The sequence below is a fragment of the Eucalyptus grandis genome, chromosome 8 (assembly GCF_016545825.1).
Source record: "Eucalyptus grandis isolate ANBG69807.140 chromosome 8, ASM1654582v1, whole genome shotgun sequence".
In the NCBI taxonomy this organism is placed as follows: domain Eukaryota; kingdom Viridiplantae; phylum Streptophyta; class Magnoliopsida; order Myrtales; family Myrtaceae; genus Eucalyptus; species Eucalyptus grandis.
Window position 1 is genome coordinate 63949612 of NC_052619.1, and position 21412 is coordinate 63971023.

At 39.9% G+C, this 21412-nt stretch overlaps 3 protein-coding genes across 9 annotated transcripts; 2 read left to right on the forward strand and 1 right to left on the reverse strand.

The window, feature by feature from the left end:
- Positions 1–150: 150 nt before the first annotated feature.
- LOC104415603 (serine/arginine-rich splicing factor SR30) lies at positions 151–4051 on the reverse strand. Of its 4 annotated transcripts, none has more exons than XR_005545342.1 (14): positions 3905–4051; positions 3328–3424; positions 2601–2666; positions 2364–2438; positions 2144–2243; positions 2020–2066; positions 1856–1913; positions 1702–1751; positions 1530–1586; positions 1357–1457; positions 1195–1275; positions 798–887; positions 585–665; positions 151–481 (listed from the first exon to the last, which is right to left on the reverse strand). XR_005545342.1 is itself a non-coding variant. In XM_010026937.3 (14 exons), the coding sequence occupies exons 2-14, from the start codon at positions 3412–3414 to the stop codon at positions 476–478; spliced, it is 843 nt and encodes a 280-aa protein (XP_010025239.2). In that variant the 5' UTR covers positions 3415–3424; positions 3905–4051; the 3' UTR covers positions 151–475. The 4 variants fall into 4 exon arrangements, 2 of the variants coding, with proteins under 2 accessions (XP_010025239.2, XP_010025236.2); XR_720428.3 differs by having other exon boundaries at positions 151–486; XM_010026937.3 differs by having other exon boundaries at positions 798–831.
- A 2269-nt stretch (positions 4052–6320) lies between these two features.
- On the forward strand, positions 6321–8190 carry LOC104415604. Its single transcript, XM_010026938.3, has 3 exons — positions 6321–6485; positions 6626–6716; positions 7826–8190. The coding sequence occupies exons 1-3, from the start codon at positions 6416–6418 to the stop codon at positions 7959–7961; spliced, it is 297 nt and encodes a 98-aa protein (XP_010025240.2). The 5' UTR covers positions 6321–6415; the 3' UTR covers positions 7962–8190.
- An 11451-nt stretch (positions 8191–19641) lies between these two features.
- LOC104415605 (60S ribosomal protein L22-2) lies at positions 19642–21331 on the forward strand. Of its 4 annotated transcripts, XM_039299170.1 has the most exons (4): positions 19654–19766; positions 19879–20062; positions 20407–20652; positions 20798–21331. In XM_039299170.1, the coding sequence occupies exons 3-4, from the start codon at positions 20423–20425 to the stop codon at positions 20940–20942; spliced, it is 375 nt and encodes a 124-aa protein (XP_039155104.1). In that variant the 5' UTR covers positions 19654–19766; positions 19879–20062; positions 20407–20422; the 3' UTR covers positions 20943–21331. The 4 variants fall into 4 exon arrangements, with proteins under 4 accessions (XP_010025242.1, XP_010025244.1, XP_039155104.1 ...); XM_010026940.3 differs by lacking the exon at positions 19879–20062 and having other exon boundaries at positions 19642–19766; XM_010026942.3 differs by lacking the exon at positions 19879–20062 and having other exon boundaries at positions 19648–19773.
- The last annotated feature ends 81 nt before the right edge of the window (positions 21332–21412 follow it).

Here is a 21412-nt window from a genome sequence, read left to right on the forward strand (position 1 = left end):
ACGACAAATATGCGTGTTCCCAAGTTCCCATTCAAACCATGCTAATGATGGCCACTCATACCCAATGGCTTTTGGTCGGTCCTGCTAGATACAACCAGTTATCGATCCCGCGTCTCCCGTGGCCATCACACTACCGAACAAAAGCCAGGATTTCAAGCATGCAGGTTCAATAGGAGTAGCCACGCTCCCATCAATATATGTCATAGCTAATTAATTACACAGAAAATTAGCAACCGCGGCTGACTTCGGCTCCAGGCAAAATCCAAGTGACATGGTTTTAAGAGAAAAACGCAGTATAACTAACTAAAGCTCGATTCAGCCAGGGTTAAAAATACCAAACTGCTGGCGGGTCAAAATGATTGCACTAGGATGTCAATTCAAATACTCTAACTAGCCTTAGTTCCTCAGAATGATAGATCAAGTCTTCCTCCCCCTCTAAGAGCATGTTAAGATGTTATGGGAATGACCGGTTCAATCAGACCTGCCCTGAAATTGCAGAAATAATCAATGCCCAACTGGAGATCGAACGACAATAATGTGCATCATGCTCTAAGAACGTATCAATTTCCAATGAGAGCACATACAGATGGTGAGGCGGACCGAGATACACTCCTTCTGGGGCTTCTGCTCAGACTCTGTCCCCTGCGTTCCTCTTTCCTGTATGACTGCGAATAAGAAAGCAAGCAATGGCATCAGCACATCCTTGTGATGCACTCAAGATATTCCTACTCTCGTAAGGTAACCCATTCATGTCGTGTAGGGCAAACAGGATAGAGTCCAAACAAAAATTCACTCACAGGTGATATTGGAGATCTTGATCTTGATCTGGACCTACAACAAACGTCAATCAAAATGATGCCCTGATCCTCCAATGAAGACCCTCAGAACTGCTTCACCACATAGCAACCAAAAGAAAGAAGATCCATATATACTTGCAGCCAAAATAAAAGAGACCTCTTTTATTGGGCTTCGGTTATCTTGCTCTGATTCTGTCTATAGTCTTCTGATGCTTTTCCATTGTCTGTTTTTATCTCTTTCATTTTGTAAATTTCTGAACCTAGAAATTTTTTTTTTTTTTCCTCTGATGATAAAATCCTTTATTATCCGTTAAAGAGAAAGAGAAAAAAAAACTGAACAATAGCATCATGCATGCCAAGAAGGCAGCAAAACTTCTCAAAGAGATGCATGGTTTACCTTGAAGGTGACCGCAGAGAAACAGACCTTGCTGGAGACACAGATGGAGACCGTCGCGAGTGCTTGGGCCTTGGAGACTTGCTGCAAAAGAATTTGAGTTTACTTACTCTTATGCAGTGTACATACATAATTATTAAGTGAATATAACAGAACATTACAAACCTTCTACTCCGGTTGCTGTAGCTGGGGCTGCGGCTCCTCGAATAATTGGGACTACGACTGGGACTTCTAGAGCGGCTTCGATGTGAATCATATTCTTTGACCTAAAGAAAGGACCAGAAATGAGGTGACTGCAGTCAAATTAATCCTATAACGACTAATTGATCTCACAATACCCGTATATAAGCTCGACTGAAGGCATTCCTGAATAGAGAATCATCCAGTTTTCTGATCTACACAAGGAACATGAAATCACTCTGAGAGACGTAACCTTGACAGATTAACATGGACACAAAATAAACCAATTGAAGACCAAAGAAACTAGAACATAGATTAGAGAGGACTTACCGCATATTTCATGTCATCATAATTACTATAATCGACAATTCCTATCACACCTGTAGAGGCATTGTAATGACAACATGAAAAGCTCAGAACTCATCAGCAGCAGTATCTTGCTAGTCCATGCAGGAGACTGTGCATAAGGAATCCCTAAACCTACCACGCCGATCAGGATACACCTCAGAAAAACAGACATCTCCAGCACGACGCATATGATCCTAACAAAAATGTGTAGGAGTTCCCATCAGAATTACATTCTCAAAACGAAGGAAAAGAGGAAATGTTTATGTGTTACATGACATGCAATACTCCAGACAATCGCACCTTCAGATCTTGCCATGAAGCTGAGGAAGGTAATCCAGTGACCAATACTGCGAAATGGAGACATAAACATAAGACTCTTAAGAGCTGACAACATTATAAGAGATAACACAAGATATATATATACCGCGATAGTCAGAACGCCTTGAACGGCTGCTGCTGCTGCTGCCACTGTAACTCCGGTACCGGTCCACAGGCGACCTCTGTCCCCCATGAGCAAGTTCAACCTTGTATACAGGACCACAACAATACAGATGAGATGGGGAAACACAAGATAAGTGAAATCAGAGAATAGGAATAGATGTCCTTTTTCCCTATAAAATAAGGAGAGATTCTAAAGAACTCACTCGCAACCGGTAGCCATCAAATTCATATCCATCACGACCATAAATTGCATCTTCAGCATCACGACGATCTTCAAACTGCAACAAGAATGAAATATGTCGAGCCATAAGAACATCAAGAATGCAATAAACTAACAGAATAATATCAGAACCAAAATCACCATTGAAACAAATGGGGGACCCTAGTGTTACTGATTACTGAATAATATTCTATAACATAACTTGTTAAGCTATACTGACCTCAACAAATGCATAACCCGGTGGCCTTGCAGGGATCTTCAACTCAATGTCAACAATAGGGCCATACTGCAAAAGGGCAATAATGAAAATCGCCACAAGAACTTACAAGAGAGAAAAGGCAAAGGAAAAAAGTATAGTCCTCACCACATGCGCACATTGTCGCTATTCAGGAATGAAAAGAAGATGAAGTTTTGCCAAAAAGAGCCTGAGGTATTTTCCTAAGCTAGATCCAGAAAGAAAAATCTCCCCAATTCACATGAGAATCTTTACTCTACAATTAATAGTAAATAACAAATAATTTGGAAAATATTTTCCAACAAAGATTGCTTGAATCACTTACAAAAATGAACGAATGGTAATTTCATCGTTCACAAAATTGTTTAGACATAAACCATTATCGATGATAAAAATATTATTCATTGACTAATTATTTCAAGCGATCATCTTTTGAAAAATATTTTCCAAATCATTCACGATACAATTGGCGGTCTTAATCACCAATGAGGTGCCTAATCCAATGCCCGGGAACTAAACACTCCATATCTCTCGATAAAAATCCATTCTTTGATAACTTAATTGAAAAAGAAAAAAAGATTTAAATGGTAAAGAATCACAAAAATCCAAGGAGACAATGGGTATGAAGAAAATTCAAACAGACTTTCGTGAAACGAGCAGGCACTCAAACAAATGAAAGAACAAGAACAAAAACATGCAATAAAAGAAGGACCTTGTAGAACAAATCTTCGATTTCCCTTTTGCGAATGTCCCCAGGGAGATTGCCAACATAAATGGTGCGGCTCAATCGGTTGCTCATTTTCACTCTCCTGAAACCACAGCAAAGGGAATTTAAAAAAAAAAGAAAAGAAAAGAAAAACCCTAACAACTTCACTGGCGAATTCCACACATCCACAGCATCTGAAGGAGTAGAAGTAGCTGGAAATGAACCCCCATGTAATTGCAGATTACATCTACACTCCAACCGATCAAATGCATTAAGAAAGCGCTGAACCACGAAAACACACCCCGATCGCGGCCGCGACCAGACCACACTCGAACGTCCACCCCCGTCACTAACACTAGACCCAGCAAACGAATCAACCAAAGAACCCAAGCAGCGCAACCACTACCACTACCGACGACCGCGAGACGGATTGAGAAGACGGGAACCCGAGAAATCGACAAGGGCGAACGCGAGAATCAATGCGCGGACCGGATCATCGGCAACTGACGGCAACTGACTCCGACAGCGAGAAAGAACGAGAATTCGAGGTCGAGGAAATCGATAAAGCAAAAAGGGCAGAAACCTCGGAGCCGAGAGAGAGATTGCGTAAGTGAGGGGTCCGTCCGCCTGGGAGTGTCCCTCTGCAAGGAAGGAACGGCGGTTGGTGGGGAGCGAGCGAGAGAGAGAGAGAGATGCGATGATATAAAAATGCCACAAGCGTCGGGGAAAGCTTCGGAAGCTTCCCGAGGGCGGAAGTCCTTCGCGCTCGGGGCGCGACGTGCGCCGTCCGATCGGGGATCGGGCGAGTCCGGATGGGCTCTGATCAGCGGCCACGCCGGTTTACATCCAGGCTCGCCCGCGTAGGGTAATTCGTATCCGCTTTGAGGTAATACTTAGGCGTGGCCCAATGATCAGGCCCGAATAATAAACCTTTGCTGAAATTTGTCCATTTTAAAAATATTTCCTTTTATGATAAGTGTGACAAAAGTCTTAAATTTTATTTTGAAAATATAATTGAGGTCTAAAATTTACAAAAGAAATGCATTCGAATTGAAAAACTTATTAAATTGATAATCAAGTCATTCCGTTAATTTCGTCTAATTTGACTAATAGAAAATGTTAACGTGACTTTTTAAAATATGTTTTTTCCTCTTACGTGATGATCATGTGGTTAAATGATAAAACATAAGGTTGAAGCGCACGAAATCATTGTCACTTAACATAAATAAAATAATTAAAAAACAACTCATATTAGCATTTTTCTGTTAACCAAATTAAACGAAATTAATGGAATAATTCAATTGAATTAACTTGACAAGTTTTAATATTTGACTTATATTTCTTATAAATTTTAAAACTTAAATATTCTTTTATGACAAGTTTTTATAGGGATGATCAATTTTTGGTCCAATCCCACCCATGAATTGGGAATTAAACTGCTTGGTCTTGGAACCGATCCAACAAATTCAGCAAATACTGAGTCTGTTGACAAAGTTGAGGGTCCAACCGAGGAAGAAATTGGAGAGTATGGCCACAGGAAGGTTAGGGTGGGAGGCAAAGGGTGGAGATGATCGAGATTAAAACCACGGTGAATGGCTATTTACAGAAGATAGAAAGTTTTAAATCAATCGAAAATCGTATGAATCAAAGATGATTTATTCCTTGTCTCCTTTTATCGGTTCATCCGAGGCACGGCATATAAGAGGTCTGTCAATTTGTGCGATAATATTACTTAATCAGAAAGCGCAAATCAAGATTCATCCTTCGTGTCACTCCATGTGAGATGCTGCATGTTGATCCTCCCCATTCTCACGCCACCTGCTATAACATTATTCAAAGAGAACGAACGTACAAAACTTTAATCAAAGATAGAGAAGCTGAGAGTTTAATCATTCAACTACGCGGCCTCGCATCACAAAGACTTTCAGATAAGACCCGTTCTTTCAACGAGAGCCCTGACCACGAGGTCTTTTCCTTCAAAGATACCCTCATTTTCTCACCGGCCGTGTACTGGAGATGAAGAAGACCAGGAAAAAGAAGACGAAGAAATGATGTCTATTTTGATTTCTCTATGGAAAAAATCGGTTCAATTCTCACTTTAGAATTAAGAATTTGATCATCCATCACTAATTTCGATTTTATGGAATGGGAGATTTAGATTAGCATCCATAAAAATTGCCCAGAACTAGACGGCGTGAATGATTCTCATTGCACTCTTAATTTTAGGATTTCTAGTATACATATCCTATTTTTTTGTATAAAATTTTGGTATGGACTGGACTTTAAGTACTTTTGTGACGAGCTTTAAATTTTAATACATATATCCCATTTCCTTTTATGAAATTTTGGTTTGGAATGAGCTTTCCGCCAAACTGCCCTTATTTGGACTTGTGGAGTTTATGCGTGAGAGAGGCAAAACTGACTTTCACACTAATTTTATTTCATGTTTATGTGCCATATAATCGTTACACTTAATTATATTTTCATTCAATCATTTAGAGGGGCATTGTCCCTCTTACAGTTGCACATTTTTATTTATTTGTATAATATCAAATGTTTTAAATTACCCAAGCAAATTTGTTCTTGCATACAATTCTTTTAAATAAATCGTTAAAATTAGAATTGCGAAATTTAGGATCTCCAACAATGACCTATCCACACGTTTTACAAAAATTCACTGTTTACTTTTTCTAATGATTTAAAGAGATCGTTTGGGCTTTGGTTTTTTGTACCATTAAATGGAGAGAGGTCTCAATGTCAAAATCTAATGTTAGTGAAAAATATTACGAGATGCATCGTATAAATAAAATTCATTAAAATAAGGGTTCTTTTTGTAGAGAATTTGCCAAGTGAGCAAAGATTCAGGGCTATGGTCCACGTCAGCACCCAAACACGCACCACCACCGCCCATGGTTTTCTCATGGTTATTTTTCCCAGGTTGACAAGTCCTAATTTGTCTCCGCCTGTCTCCACAGATTCGCGCACGTATATAAATCCCCTCCTCCTCTTCGCCACGCCACCACCATTGGCTTGGCTTTGACCTCTCTCTCTCTCTCTCTCTCCCCGCCACCGAAAGCTCGTGCCTTTTTCGGACATGGCGGAATCCAAGACCACCATGGAAGCCGTGAGGCATTGGGTCGTCGAGCACAAGCTTAGGACCGTCGGTGAGTTTTCCGATCGATCAAGGAGCCTTTACCCTTTTAGTCTGTTCTTCAAATCGATTGAAAATTTCTCTTTTGTATGGTTTTTTTTCTGGGGGGTTGAATCTGATTTTGGTTCTTGTATCGGTGCTGTTGTAAAAAAGGGTGTCTCTGGCTCAGCGGTATTACGGGTTCGATCGCATACAACTGGTCTCAGCCCGCCATGAAAACTAGCGTCAAGATCATTCATGCTAGGTAACGAGTAATTTTATTTTTGCTTCTTGTTAAACCATGTAAGAGCAAGAGCGTGGTTAATCGTCGGATATTATGCCTTTTTCTTCTGATCCTCTTATATCTGGATTAAAGTTTTTCTAGTTTCTGTGTCCCGACAACGCCAGGATCGTGCAAGTTAGGTAGAGGATCTCATGGTTTGGAATATTGTTGGAACCTGATTTGGGTAGATCTAGGCCAAGGCTCAACTCTTTAGATGGTTACTAATGCAGAGATGGAATGATCTAATATTGGCTTTAGGCTCTTTGTCTTTAGTCGACCGAGCTATAGTTTGACCGTCTGCAGTTGCTCGGCTAAATTCTTTTGCTTTTGATTGAGGTCATAATAAGCTCTTGGAAATGAATAATTAACCCAGAATCTTGTAAAAGTTTAACAGAGAATAGTTTAGTTGATGAGTGAGCAACTTGACATTGACATGCTGCACAAATTACTTTGCCCGTGACGGGATGGAAGTCTGTCTCAATGATATAGGAGCAATGTGATTGCGAAAAGTATCTAGATGAGATGTGTTCTTGACAGGTCTCTAGTACTACATGAAGCAAATTGTGGTTCTCAGCAAGAGTTGCAGACCTTACAAATGTTGAACGAGCTTCTCCGCAGTCTTGGGTTTATAAGCTCTGATTGTTCTAGTACTGATTTTAGTTTTATCTGACCTTGAATATGGAACTACTATTTTGGTGTATTTGTATTGGTACTCAATTCCTTTGCAAGTCCTCCTGTTGGACTCTGTTTTGGACAATTCATCGAGTTTCATCTCCTAGGTTTAGCAAGGAGTCTCCTTAGGCATTTCTGCGACGATATTGAACTTTACAGTCATTGCATCTTGTCTAGAAAGTTATAACGGAGGAAGATTTTGACATGCTCATCTATGGCGCAAGTTATGGATAGTGCATAAAAGAGAATTCTTCTAACATCATGTATTATTGTATAGGTTGCCTGTGTTGTTAGTGTAGTTTAGCCATAAATTTCACCTTCAGATTCATGTTTCATGCATCTGCCATTCTTACGGACTCATGTGCCACTCAAAGTGTTAATTTTGCTCACTCGCTGATATGTACATTGTCACCGTTCAGGTTGCATGCTCAAGCATTGACACTGGCTGCTTTAGCTGGTGCTGCAGCGGTCGAGTACTATGAGCACAGATCAGGAGCTAAGACTGACCGCCCCTCAAAATATCTTCCTGTGCAATCTTTCTCACATAAGGATTAAAATGGACGGCGTGCATCAACTCTTTTGCCTGCAGCATGAGACTTAATCAGCAATTTTTCAGCAATAAAATCCCTGTGAACAGAATAATTTAACCTCAATATAGAAGTTTTTGTTCTGTGATTAAGAGACTCGTTTGTTGTATACTTGGAGATGAGCCTGACAGGAATTTTTTGGAATGCCATTCTTTCTGGACAGATACTTATGAATACAGCTGCTCTCTTTCTGGATCTTGATTGGTATTGTCACAATATCAATCTCGAGTTTTTTCTCAGTCCACAGCTGATGTTATACTTATAGGACATTTTGCTCATTAGATGAGACCATTCGTGGAGCATACACTTTCATCAGAAAAGCACTAGGGCAGATGGCTTAAGCACCTTCTTGACTAAAGGTCATCAACAAAATGTGCTGTAGGAGAAAATGTTCTGTGAATTGATTTTAGATCGCCCCATTGATGGTGTTCAGTGTATCGCTTCAACTAGGCCAAACGATGGATGTAATTTAATTAAGTTACTCATGAACAACTCAAGCTGCACAACTATGTGGTTCGGCTTAATTCTTACTCAGTTAAAGTAGTTTGACTACATACCTGAGGAGATAGGCTTGATCATAATAGATTTGAGTGTGTTGATAGCATGAGGCATATAGTCTAGCCCGAATGCAAATTTTGATGCCTCTCAAATTTAGCATTAATACAAATTTTTGATAGTCTAGTTGGTAAGTTGAGTCGATTTTGGGGGCATCGAGTAAATTTTAGTAAAAGCTTGAGCATTAGAAGTAAAACCCTCGTCCCAGAAAGTCAATTTGGATTGAGCCCCTATCTAGTCTTAAACTTTCAAGTAAGTCCATGGTCGATTAAGAAGCCATGCCAATTCATGATTGCCCCCCACTATATTACTTGTAAAAATGTAGCACGGTTTAAAATTGAGATCGTCTCAGCTTGATCGTGCAAGATCTAGCACATCATTATTGAAGTGAAGAACATGAGGAGTTGAACTTGTGCTTGACGTCAATGAGATAAATTGAGTAGATTTTATTTACACACTTAAATTTGTAAAAATAAACTATGAAGAAGAAGAAATCCATTTCTGTGACGTGTGCTTGGTGTCGTTGAAGTTGGGTACAGCTATGCACCTTGGATTGGAGTCAGCCTCTCCATTATATAAATAAACATGGGAGGAATTCGTGTTTTATTGTTTTTCTGAGTTTAGGTTTAGATTATTCATTGAGCTCCTGTATAACATGTTCGTGAGAAATCTCAGGAATGATGACTGTGCAGATAAAATATTCGTTTTCGCCTGTCCAAGGTTTATTGGTGCATCTTTGCAAATCCCAGTTGGGCATACACAAATTGGACCCGGTACAAGAAATCACTACAAAAGAAAATCATTAGAGCGTGCCTCTGCACAAAACACAACATTACACGGTCAAAATTGAAAAGCTCTTGTTTTTGACTAGTTCTGTCGTTGTAGCTTAAGCAAAGAACTGCATCTATAAAATTTATGAATGACGTGAACGAATACCATGACGCTAAAAGGCACAGTGAACGCTGCGAGACTAAAGGCTGTGCAAATCCATCCGACGACATTGACACGATTCCGAGCCTTCTTGGCTCCATTGTCACTCCTGGAACCTCTCATGTTGAACAGTAGCATCGACTTTATCATGCACATCTGCGCAAATTGGTGATTCACACAAATTTTCTTTGAATTTCATTGTTAATTAAAAAAAAAGTCAGTTATCTCATGGAGGTTATTTATTTATTTATTTATTTCTCGTCACATAGATTTCTTAAGAATCATTTTCCTTTTTTCCTTTTTTGCATGTCTTCTTAAATGCAGGAATTACTTAAACTGTTATGAAGGGCTAGCATGGAGTTGTTAGAAAGATTTAGCTCTTTGGCGAAGGATGTTGCTATGGTAAGGACACCGTTATTTCTGTAAAAGGCCATTAAAAAAGAATTGGTCACTAAAACTTAACATGGAGCAAATCTAGAAAATAGTCTCAACAAAAAATTCTGAAATATTGGACAATATTAATTTTTCCCAAAATAAAATTCAAATTAGTGAACACTTATTTTAGATACAGACAAAGTGAAATTAGTTAGTGTACTCGTATTTTAACCTAATTTAATGAAATTTCAAAGTATTATTGAACAAGCAAAAAAAATTCGAGAGTTGAATGACATGGTGAAACAATGGAATTATATAAAGAGAAAAAAGCCCTGAGGTAAAAAAATTTACTCAAAGAAATCTGGTTTTTGTTAGTCACGAGACAATCATAATTTTAATTTTTTAGTTAAGTTAGAGTGTGTTAATACCTAAATTTTGACTATTCATTTTAGATTTTATTCCATGAAAATTAGGGATTAATTTTTAACCCCTAAACAATAATAATATTCATTACATTGCATAAGCATATAAGTATTAAGAACATTTGCATTAACACCAATAGAATTTATTAAGTTTTTGTAAAATATATAATTATAATTAAGGAAAGCGACCGGGCCTGGGGCTGGGCTGGATCGGCCCAGCCCATTTCTTTTCAAATTCCCTTTCCAGCCCGGCGGTTTTCCCCCTTTCTTCTTCGCCTCACGTCTCCCAACCCGGCGGTTTCCCCCTCATTTCTTCCCCTCACGTCTCCCACGCCCCTGCTACTGCAGCGACGTGCATGGCAGCAGAGGCAGAGCAGGGCCGTGGCATGATCCGCGGGTCGTTGTCAGGCCGACCACGGCAGGCTGGCGGTGGTAGAGGCCATGCGCGCCTCCGCCGGTGGCCCTTAAAAGCAAGAGAGGGAGCGCGGGTGAGGAGGGGACGAAAAGTGAGAGGTCGAGAGGAGAGAGGGTGAGAAGAGGGAGGGAGAGAAAACGACCAAGAGACTAAAACAGAGAGGAGCGCCGGAAGAGGGAAAAGAAAGGAGGAGATCCCCGGAGGCCCGGCCACATCCGACGCCCTCCAGCCGCTCGCGATTTCCTTTTCCGGTGAGTTTGCCTTTTTGGGTTCAAAATCGCTTCTTTCCCGAGGATCCCGGCTCGGAGACATTGCGAGGCGACCGAACTGAGTCCGATATATCTCGAGTTCGGCCTCTGTTCGCCGTCGCTGAGTCGGGTAGGGACTTGTTATTTTTCATCTATGCTTGTGCTTAGTGTGAATGAATGGTCTTTGGCTGGTCGTAACTGTTTTTGCTGTTCTGGTTCGACTCAAGGGTACGAACCCAGGTATCGAGCAAATCCATATCCTTCTTTTAACCAGTGCCTACCAGATGTTTGATAAAATGACTCAAAGGCACGACCCCAGAACGTCGTCTGTTTTAGCCAGATCCGAAGACACCAGTGTAGTTCACATATTAATGATACCTCTTGGCCATGAAACACGTTTTTTTTTTTCCCGAAAATTTTAACTCATCAATCGCGTTACCGAGGTTGTTTTGCTCGTGGGAGTTGGTTGCCATTGTACTTAATGTTGTTTTTGGTGGCGTCGGTTCGGAGATGATCAGAAGGCGGTTAAAGTGGGAGGCTTAATTGCTTTATTTTTTATATTTTTTTATTGGGTCAAAGCTTAATTTCTTAAGTTGGTTTAGTGTGTTTAGGCTTGTCTAAGTTTTCGTGGGCTTAGACGAGTCTAGTGATTTTGGGCTCAGTTAAAATTGATAAGTTTGGGCTTTTTTCTAGCCATTATTTGAATGGTAATTTTTGGGCTTGGTTTTGCTCTGATATGGAGGTGTGTCAGTTAGTCATAGCTTCAGAACACTTGGGGCCTAAATTGCCTTGTAGTGGGCGTAGTGCATTTAATTTCAACAAAATGGGCTTGATGCTTTTTCTTTACGAAATGGGCTAGTTTTAAACAGGCCCAATTGTGTCCTTGGCGCCCAAGCTTGAACGTCCAAGTTCAGCCCATGTTCGGACAGGACCCCAGGGCCCGGCCCAAGTCCATATTTTCTGAACAAAATTCTATTAAAAATTAGAAAATATTAAAAAAAAAACACTAAAAAAATCTGAAAAAATTCAAAATTTTGGAAAATGTGCGGAACTCGGTATTTGACTAGTTTCATTAGATTTTTAGTGTCAATTCTAATTCAAAACTAATTTAGCATAAAAAAAATGTCATTCTTTGGGCAAAAAATTGAACCCAAAATTGAATAAGCCTTTAGGGCTTGCAATATGGTTTTTGAATTCTTTCTTTTTTTGAGATAATGCTAGGTTTTGTGCACACTTTCATTTCAATTTTACTAAATTGTGTTTTTTTTATACATTGATTGCCCATTTTCACTTTTAGCATGGTTAGGTTAAATCATTAGGATCATAATAAACAATCATTGCTTGCACACTTAATGGACAAGAATCTTGAGGCTCGTAATTGGTAAAAATACTACCTGGTCACTCTGGTGAACAAACGATCAAATTAATATATCGAAATGACATTAACTAGGTAATTAGTTAAATCAAGCCTTCGATTCCAAAATCTCATATTTTGTTAGAAGTAAGGTATACTTTCATGACTCATTCGTTATTGTTTTATTAGCATTACTTTGTTATCCTACTCTCTTTAGGTAATTCCTTCTGGTGAGAGAGCAACCCATATTCCAACAAAATTGTCACTCTAATAAAGAAGGATAACAAATTAATGCTAATAATAGAGGCCAAAACCTGCATACAGAAACTTATTCAATAAGAGTCAACATATTTGGAAGTCGCAAAAATAAGATATAAGTAGGTTTTAGTAGTATAAATTTAGGAAATTGCCATGGAATATGGAGAGTAGGCAAAATTTGATCCTCCAAAATTGATGCTATCGAAGACAAAAGTGAAGGAATTGATGGTGTCCAAGCTTCTTAAAGAAAGGCGTAACATTATCAAACGGGCATTCTCAAATTAAATGGTTTGAAAGGGCCCTAATAATAGACTTAACTATGAGTGCATTTGCGAACCTTGCGCTCAACATGCCAAAATTGACCAACACTATATATACCATCGCCATCACTACCTGTAGCCTCAATTTGTAGTCCTTGATGAACATAGCCTCTAGGAGTGACACAAACGACCCCATGGATGCACCCACTACCTGCCAAGGACTTGGTAGAGTCTCCCTCACATCTCTTTCCTCAACTTTTTTGGCTCTACTTTTGCATTCTCTTTGAATTTAAGCCACCTCAATATCGTATTGGGAGTAGACTGATAAGAGCTCGCCAATGGCTCTTGTGTAGGCCTTAACAATCAACCCCATCGCCTTGAATATTGCCATAGTTCTGATAGCTCTATTAATCGCGTTGATGCCCATCATGATGGATGCCGTTGCAATTAGACCTTCATTTGCATTGAGCAAGGCGGCTTACAGCCATTGAGCTCGCTTCAATAGGTTGACGAGCTCGTCTTCGAAAGGAAGGATGAGGTAATGGTTGATGGTTTAACCTTTTGCTCGAGAGATTGAAGCATTCCTACAACTCAACTTAACTATTACTTCAGTCCCTCGGGCAAGAGTTTGAATCATTAACTCAATCATTTGTCCTCTTCCTCCTTCCAGGGCAGAGCTCGTGAACTTGTCGAAGTGAGCTTAGTGGCTTTGCGCCGTTATGCTCGATGCAAATGAAGTTCTAGTTGCAACGGGGTCACTCACGATGGGCATGTAATCAACAAGGATGTTACAACTTTGGCAATATCCCAGGTGGAGGGGCTAATTGTTAAAGCTTGCACAAGGGTGAGCTTGTATCAGTCTACCGTAATACGACATTGCAATGGCCTAATTTTAATGAGAGGACAAGAGTATGGACGAAGGAGCTAAGGAGAGGGATGTGGGGGAGAATTTGTCAAGCCCATGGCAAGTAGCGAGGTCGCATGCACTGGCCTCTGCTATGGGATCGTTGGTGCTGCTTTGAGTGGCTACATTCATCGGGATTACAAACTGAGGCTGCAAGTGGTGATGGTGGCGACAAACATAATGTTGGTTGGTTTTGGTGTGCTAAGCGCAAGGTTAGGGAATGTGCTTGTGGTTAAGTCCACTATTAAGGCACTTTCAAACCATTTTAATTTGATAATGATATGCCTTTTTTTTAGAAAGTTTGGGCAGATTGACAACTTGACTCAACCATTGCTATAGTCCCTTTAGCAAGAGGTTGAATCGCCAACTCAAGCATTACCTCCTCTTCCTTTCGGGGTTGAGCTTAGCAACCTATCGAAGCAAGTTTAGTGGCTCCGCACAACTATGCTCAATGCAAACGAAAGCCTAGTTGTAATGGCGTCACTCATAATGGGCGTCGGCACTATCAACAAAGATGTTACTACTATGACAATATCCAGGATAGAGGAATTGATTGCCGAGGCTTGCACCATGGCCGTTGGCAGCTCGTATTCATCTACTCCCAATACGATGTTGACATGACCCAAATTCAAAGAGAGGACTGGAGTAGAGACGAAGGAGTTCGAGAGAGAAATGCGAGGGAGTATCTACCAAGCCCATGGCAGTAGCCTAATGCATCACTCATTGTTGTTTTATATAGCATCGTTTGCAATCAGCATAGGCCCAATCGCGTCAATTTATAGTTTAGAAGTGTTTCCAATTGAGCTTGTGTGCCTAGGGCAAGCAATTGAAGTCGTTGCAAACCAAATGCTGAGTGTAACCTTGACGTTATTGTTCATTTCGCTATACAAGATGATTACTCTCGGCGAGGTTGCCTTCATGTTCATGGCAACATCATGCTTAGGGAGTTTGTATGTTTACATTATTATGTCGGAGACGAGGGATAAGACCTAAATGAGATATGGTGATTCTTTGGAGAATACTTCATGTGGAGGTTGAGGGCAAAGGAAAGAGAGACACGAAGGAGCATGGAAATGATATTAGACATCGAGAAAAGTAGCACCTATGGATTTTAAGTGCTACTTTTTATATCTTTTGAAAATAGTCGATATCCGAATCTCAATTTAATGCCAATAAATCACAATGAGCCCTAGGCCGATAATAAATCCCATGTTATGATTTAATTGATGAGAAGTTAAAAGCTTAATATGACCTCGCTAATGAAAACCTCCTCTTGACCGTCATGGTCCACTTTGTAAAGATCGAGTCAATTCTCATCCCTATCTTTTATGTAGACGTGATCGAGCAACGGAAGCTACCACTAATCATCATTGGAGGGATGATTGCATCATTTGCTATCCTGGATACATGACTCACCTACCTCAACCGCAGCGACAAGAGCAACATGAACCCCAAATGGGTAGCAGCCTTTGCATCCCCTCATTGCTATTTTATGTAGCATTGTTCGTAATTAGAATAGGCCCGATCGTGTCGATCTATAGTTTTGAAGTGTTTCTATTGAGGTTGGGCACGCAATCGGAGTCATTGTGAACCAAATGTCGAGTGACAAAAGCATGAGCATCACACAACAAAACAACATCACTGAAGAAGCTCTCGTACCTCTTAAAGAAAGTTAACTAGAGAAGAATATGGCCAAAAGTAAAAAATAGAATAAAACAAAAGCAAAACCAAATGATTGCAGTGAAAAGAAGATAGGAGGATGAAATAAATAGATAAGGCAAAGAGCTATATGCTATGACGTTAAAAATAATTCTATCCCTAGCCAAAAGAGATGGTTGCCGTACAAAGGTGATGGCATTGTGGTGCATTGCTATTTGTGGAAACACCACAAGCCTCCCATTTCCCCTCACCCAAGCTCTAAATTTATTACTTCTCATCAATTAAATCATGCTCATGCTTTTGTCACTCGTCATTTGGTTCACGATGACTCTGATTGTGTGCCTTTAGCACGTCATCTCATTGGGAACACTTCCAAACTATAGATCGACACGATCGAGCCTATTTTGATTGCGAACAATGCTACATAAAATAGCGATGAGGGGATGCATAAGGTTGTTGCCCGTTTGGGGTTAGTGTTGCTCGTGCCGCTACGGTTGAGGTAGGTGAGTCATGTACCTAAGATGGCAAGCGACACAATCATCCCTCCAAGGATGATTAGTAGTAACTTCCGTCACTTGATCATGTCTGGATAAAATAGGGATGAAGATTGGCTCGATCTTTACAAAGAGAACCATGACGATCAAGAGGAGATTCTCATTAGTGAGGTCATACTAAGCTTTTAACTTCTCATCAATTAAATTATAATATGGGATTTGTTGTCGGCTTAGGTCTCATTGTGATTTGCTGGCATTAACCTAAGATTCATATATTGACTATTTACAAAAGATATAAAAAGTACCACCTAGAATCCACAAGTTATACTATTCTCAATGTCTATGTCATTTTAATGCTCATTTGTGTGTCTGCTTCCTTTGCCCTCAACCTCCACATGAAGTATTCCCCATAGAATTGCCACATCTCCTTTAGGGTCTTACCCCTTGTCTTCGACATAACAATGTAAATGTATACACTCCCTAAGCATGATGTTGCCATGAACATGAAGGTGACCTTGAACGAAATGAACAATAACGTTAATGTTACACTTAGCATTTGGTTTACGGCGACTTCAATTGCGTGCCTGGGCACGCAAGCTCAGTTGGAAACACCTATGAACTATAAATTGATGTGATCGGGCTTATGCTGATCGCAAATGATGCTATATAAAATAACAATGAGTGGATGCGTTAGGCTACTGCCCATTTGTGATTCATGTTGCTCGTGCCATTGCAATCAATGCTGGTGAGGCGCGTACTAAGAACAGCGAGTGATGCTAACATCCCCTAAGGCCTATTAGCAACAACTTCTACTGCCCAACCACGTTTAAGTAGAAAATAGAGATGAGGATTGGCACAATCTTTGCAAATGGACTATGACGGTCAAAAGGAGATTTTCATTGGCAAATGTTATACGAAGTTTTAACTTCTTATTAGTTAAATTATGCATATGAGATTTATTCTCGGCCTAGGGCTCATTGTGATTGTTGGTATTGACCTAAGATTTAGATATAGACTATTTTCAAAAATATCAAAAGCAACACCTAGAGTCCACAGCTTTTTTTGATGTCTATGTCATTTCGATGTTCTTCTTGTCTCTGTTTCCCTCACCCTCAACCTCCACTCAAAGCATTTCTCAAAGAATTGCCACATCTTCTCTAGGGTCCTACCCCTTGTCTTTGGCATAACAACGCAAATGTACATGCTCCTTAAGCACAACGTTGCCATGAACAGGAAGATGACCGCGTTGAGGGTGATTGCCTTGTATAGCGAAATGAACAATAACGTCAAGATTGCACTTGGCACTTATTTCGTGGAGACTTTAGGGGCATGCAACCTCGATTGGAAACACTTCGATAGATCGACGCAATTAGGCCTATGTCGATCGAGAATGATGCCACATAAAACAACAAGGGGATGCATTAGCTACTACCCATTTAGGCTTCGTGTCACTCGTGCCATTGCGGTCGATGCCGGTGGGACATATACCGAAGATGGCAAGCAATGCAATCATCCTCCTGATGCTAATTAGCAACACCAATAGACAAACACACTCCCTAAGCACAACATTGCCACGAACATGAAGGCAACCCTGTCAAGGGTGGTTGCCTTGTATAGCAAAATAAAATATAGTGTTAAGATTACACTTAGCACTTGGTTCGTGGCACTCCAATTGCATGCCCTTGAGCACGCAATCTCAATGGAAATACTTCCAAACTATAGACCAACATGATTGGGCCTATGCCAATTGCAAACGATATTATATAAAACGGCAACAAGGGAATGCATTAAGTTACTGCCATTTAGGCTTCGTGTCACTCATGTTGCTATGGTTGATGCTGATGAGGCACGTATTGAGGACATCGAGCGATGCAATCATCCCTCTAAGCTGATTAGCCGTGCCCGACCACATCTAGGGAGAAAATTGAGATGAGGATTGACATGGTCTTTGCAAAGTGGAACTATATGGTCAAGAGTAGATTTCATTAGCAAAGGTCATACTAAATTTTTAACTTCTCATCAATTAAATCATGCATATGGGACTTATTCTTGGCGTGTGGCTCATTGTGATTGTTGGTATTGATATGATATTCAAATATGGACCATTTTCAATCAACACCTACAATCCACAGGTGCTGCTTTGCTCGATGCCTGTATCATTTCAATACTTTTTCTCGTCTCTATTTCTAGGTGTTGATTTGCTCGATGCCTATATCATTGCAATACTCTTTTTCGTCTCTATTTCCTTTGCCCCGAACCTCAACAAGAAGAATTTCCGAAAGAACTGCCACATCTCCTTTGGGGGCTCCCACTTGTGTTCGGCATAACAACGTAGGCAAAGACGGTTTCCAAGAACGACTTTGACATGAACAAGTAAGCAACCCCACTGAGAGTAATCCCCTTGTATAGCGGAATGAGCAATAACGTCAAGATTACATCTAGCACTTGGTTCATGGCGACTCTAATTGCGTGCCCCTTGACATGCAATCTCAATTGGAACACTTCCGAACTATAGATCAATGTGATCGAACATATGCCGATTGGGAACAATACTACATAAAATAGCAATGGGGGGAAGCATAGGGCTATTGCCCATTTAGGCTTTGTATCGCTTGTATTGTTATGGTTGATGCTGATGAGGCATGTACCGAGGACTGCGATTGACGCAATTGTCCCCCGAAGGTCGATTAGCAGCAACTTTCACTGCCTGACCACATCTAGGCAGAAGACCAGAATGAGGATTGCCACAGTTTTTACAAAGTGGACTATGATAGTCGATAGGAGATTCTCATCTACAGAGGTCATGCTAAGTTTTTAACTTCTCATTAATTAAATTATGCATATAAGAATTGTTCTTGGCCCAAGACTCGTTGTGATTTGAACATGGACTATTTTCAAAAGATATCAATATTCGATAACTCATTTTTTGTTAGCACTTGAGTATGTTCTCTCAAGTAACTCAATGTCTTATAATAAAAGTTTTCTTGAATCAATTGAGTAAATCGTCTTTATGTGCATAACATTTTGTTACAATTACACAACTGATCAATTCTTTAGCTTTTGTCTTTGATGATGTCAATTTTGGAGCATTGAATTTTGCCTACTATGCATATTCCTTGGTAAACTCCTAAATATCTACTAGCAAAACCTACTTATTTTCTATTTTTATGAGTTCCAAATATGTTGACTATTCTTTAATAAGTTTTTGTATGTAGGGTTTATCACCATTATTTATATTGCTTTGTTAACTCCCGACAAAGTTGATCTAATAGTTTTACGTGGCATGCTTAGATGGTGTCGTTTAATTCATCGATTGTCATCGTCTTCTGGATTTTTCTTGGGCTACTTGATTGGATGAGTATCGAAAATGCACATGATATATCTCAGTTACTAGATAAAATAACTTAAGCCAATATTCCGCTCTTTTTATTTTGGTGGCTCCCTCCTTTTTTTTTTTAGGTCGAATCCTCATTTCTATTTATTTTTCAAAAAGTAAATAATTTGTAAAATATTTTCTAAAAATAATTGTTTATATTGCGTGAAATAATAATCAATAAAGACATATCAATTATCAATAACAATTTATAGCTAAATATATCAATGGATAATGAAAATATTTTTCATTATTTAGTTGTTGTGAGCATTATAAATACTTTCACCCCAAAAAAGGCATTATAAATAAGTATTTTTAAAAATATTTATTTTTTCTTAAAATAGAGCATTAAATTGAAAAAGACAGTAATTTCCGGAAAAAAATGGAAAGGAAATTAACCCCAAATCCCAATTGGAGAAACCTTGAAAAGAACCCTAACCTATGGCTCTTCCTCTTTGCTCTCCTCTTCTGGTTCTCTCTCCCGCTGCTTCGTTCCATTTCGAGCTTCGGCAAAAACTTTTGGAAGGTGACTGGTCTCTCTTTCTCTCACAACCTTAAATTGGAGCTCAATCAGCTGATTCGTCATCTTCAGAGGCTAAAATTTCTGCATTTTCTCATCTTGATATGCGAATCTGCAGGCTGATCGCCTCTACATGCCGCTTTGCCTTTTAAAGCTGAACTTTTTTTTTTGACTTGGAGGCCTGCCCGAGATCGAACCCTTTGCGCCTATTTGTTAGCTTTCATGCAATTGACGTTTTCATACGGTCGTCGCATGTTCTTTCTGCTGCCGCCGTGTTTGTCAAGTTCGTGTTCGTATTTCTGGTTCGTACCTGGTGGTAGTCCTTGAACTTTGGATATTCTCTGTAGTTGAAGAGTGATACGCAAGCTTCGGGTGATGTGAGATCGGGTGCCCGTTCAAAGTTCTTATTTTGGGGTGTGTCGCCGCAATTTCGCTAAACAGTGACTGTGTTCATGGTACTGGGTCTTCATGTTTTTCGCTTGTGCTGGTGCATATTCCTTGAATTGATGATGGCTGTGTGTGTTTGTGTACCATCACATGTCGGTTCATTTTATGTTGCCTACTTACCGAGTGGTGTATACTGTATTTGTTGCCTGGACGGATTGAATGAGAGAATAATTAGGCTTGGTACTCTGCTTGGGTACAGGATATAGTGAGCAAAGATGAGTCGGGCAAGTGTGGCTGGACCAAAGGGAAAGAAGAAAGGGGTATCCTTTACGATCGACTGTGCGAAACCGGTGGAGGACAAGATCATGGACATTGCGTCATTTGAAAAGTTTTTGCAGGAGAAGATCAAGGTCGATGGAAAGGCCGGTGCCCTCGGCGACATTGTTACTGTCACGCGGGACAAGACCAAGATTACCGTGACTTCCGAAAGTAGTTTCTCTAAACGGTAGTTTCTTAGTAATAGGGTTCACATTTAGTTGTGGATATTGATTTTACTATATCTGATGTCTTTTTTCTTTCCACATTAAGCCTTCAACACCTGTTTCATATCTCATTTGATGTCGTTTTTCTCTCTGTTATGCTTTCATTAGTTATCTGAAGTATTTGACAAAGAAGTACCTGAAGAAACACAATGTTCGAGATTGGCTGCGGGTGATTGCATCAAACAAGGACCGAAATATCTATGAAGTCAGATACTTCAATATCGCTGAGAATGAAGGGGAGGAAGAAGATTGAACATTTAGCTTTCAAAGGAGTGCTTGTTGCTTTCCCTGTGCCTTCCAAGTTGATAAGTATTGGATTTTGCATTCTGCTCTTTTATTTTCTTGAGTGGAGAAATTTTGTGATCTAGCTGTTATTAGAAAGGGTCAGTAATGGAAGTTGCGGAAATCCTGTGCGGGCTGTAATTATACGTTTGCTCTTTTTCTCTTAAGTTGTTGAGTTCCTCAAGCTTTGCAGAGATTTAGGCTGGTTTTTTAAGCTTGCATCTCATTAGAGGGACAATTGTTTGTTAGTTGTCAAAAATGTAGTTGTCCTATCATAATTATCTAGATTTCCTGATACTCGAATTCGACTCTTTCATGCCCTTTTTCCACGTTATAAAATCTTCCTTATCCGTTGGAGTATGGACTGCATGCTTGATTTCCTCAGCTGTGCTATGTTGTTATGTCATTTTGATAACTTCTGCACGTGCCTAGGGCAGTCGG

Coding starts and splice junctions, on each gene's coding strand:
- LOC104415605 (XM_010026940.3), top strand. CDS start 20,423: ATGAGTCGGGCAAGTGTGGCTGGACCAAAGGGAAAGAAGAAAGGGGTA. Junction 20,653..20,797: donor GAAAGTAGTTTCTCTAAACG/GTAGTTTCTTAG, acceptor TGCTTTCATTAG/TTATCTGAAGTATTTGACAA.
- LOC104415603 (XM_010026934.3), bottom strand. CDS start 3,414: ATGAGCAACCGATTGAGCCGCACCATTTATGTTGGCAATCTCCCTGGG. Junction 2,667..3,327: donor TCGAAGATTTGTTCTACAAG/GTCCTTCTTTTA, acceptor GCCCTTTTGCAG/TATGGCCCTATTGTTGACAT. Junction 2,067..2,143: donor AAGGCGTTCTGACTATCGCG/GTATATATATAT, acceptor TCCATTTCGCAG/TATTGGTCACTGGATTACCT.
- LOC104415604 (XM_010026938.3), top strand. CDS start 6,416: ATGGCGGAATCCAAGACCACCATGGAAGCCGTGAGGCATTGGGTCGTC. Junction 6,486..6,625: donor GCACAAGCTTAGGACCGTCG/GTGAGTTTTCCG, acceptor GTTGTAAAAAAG/GGTGTCTCTGGCTCAGCGGT. Junction 6,717..7,825: donor GTCAAGATCATTCATGCTAG/GTAACGAGTAAT, acceptor GTCACCGTTCAG/GTTGCATGCTCAAGCATTGA.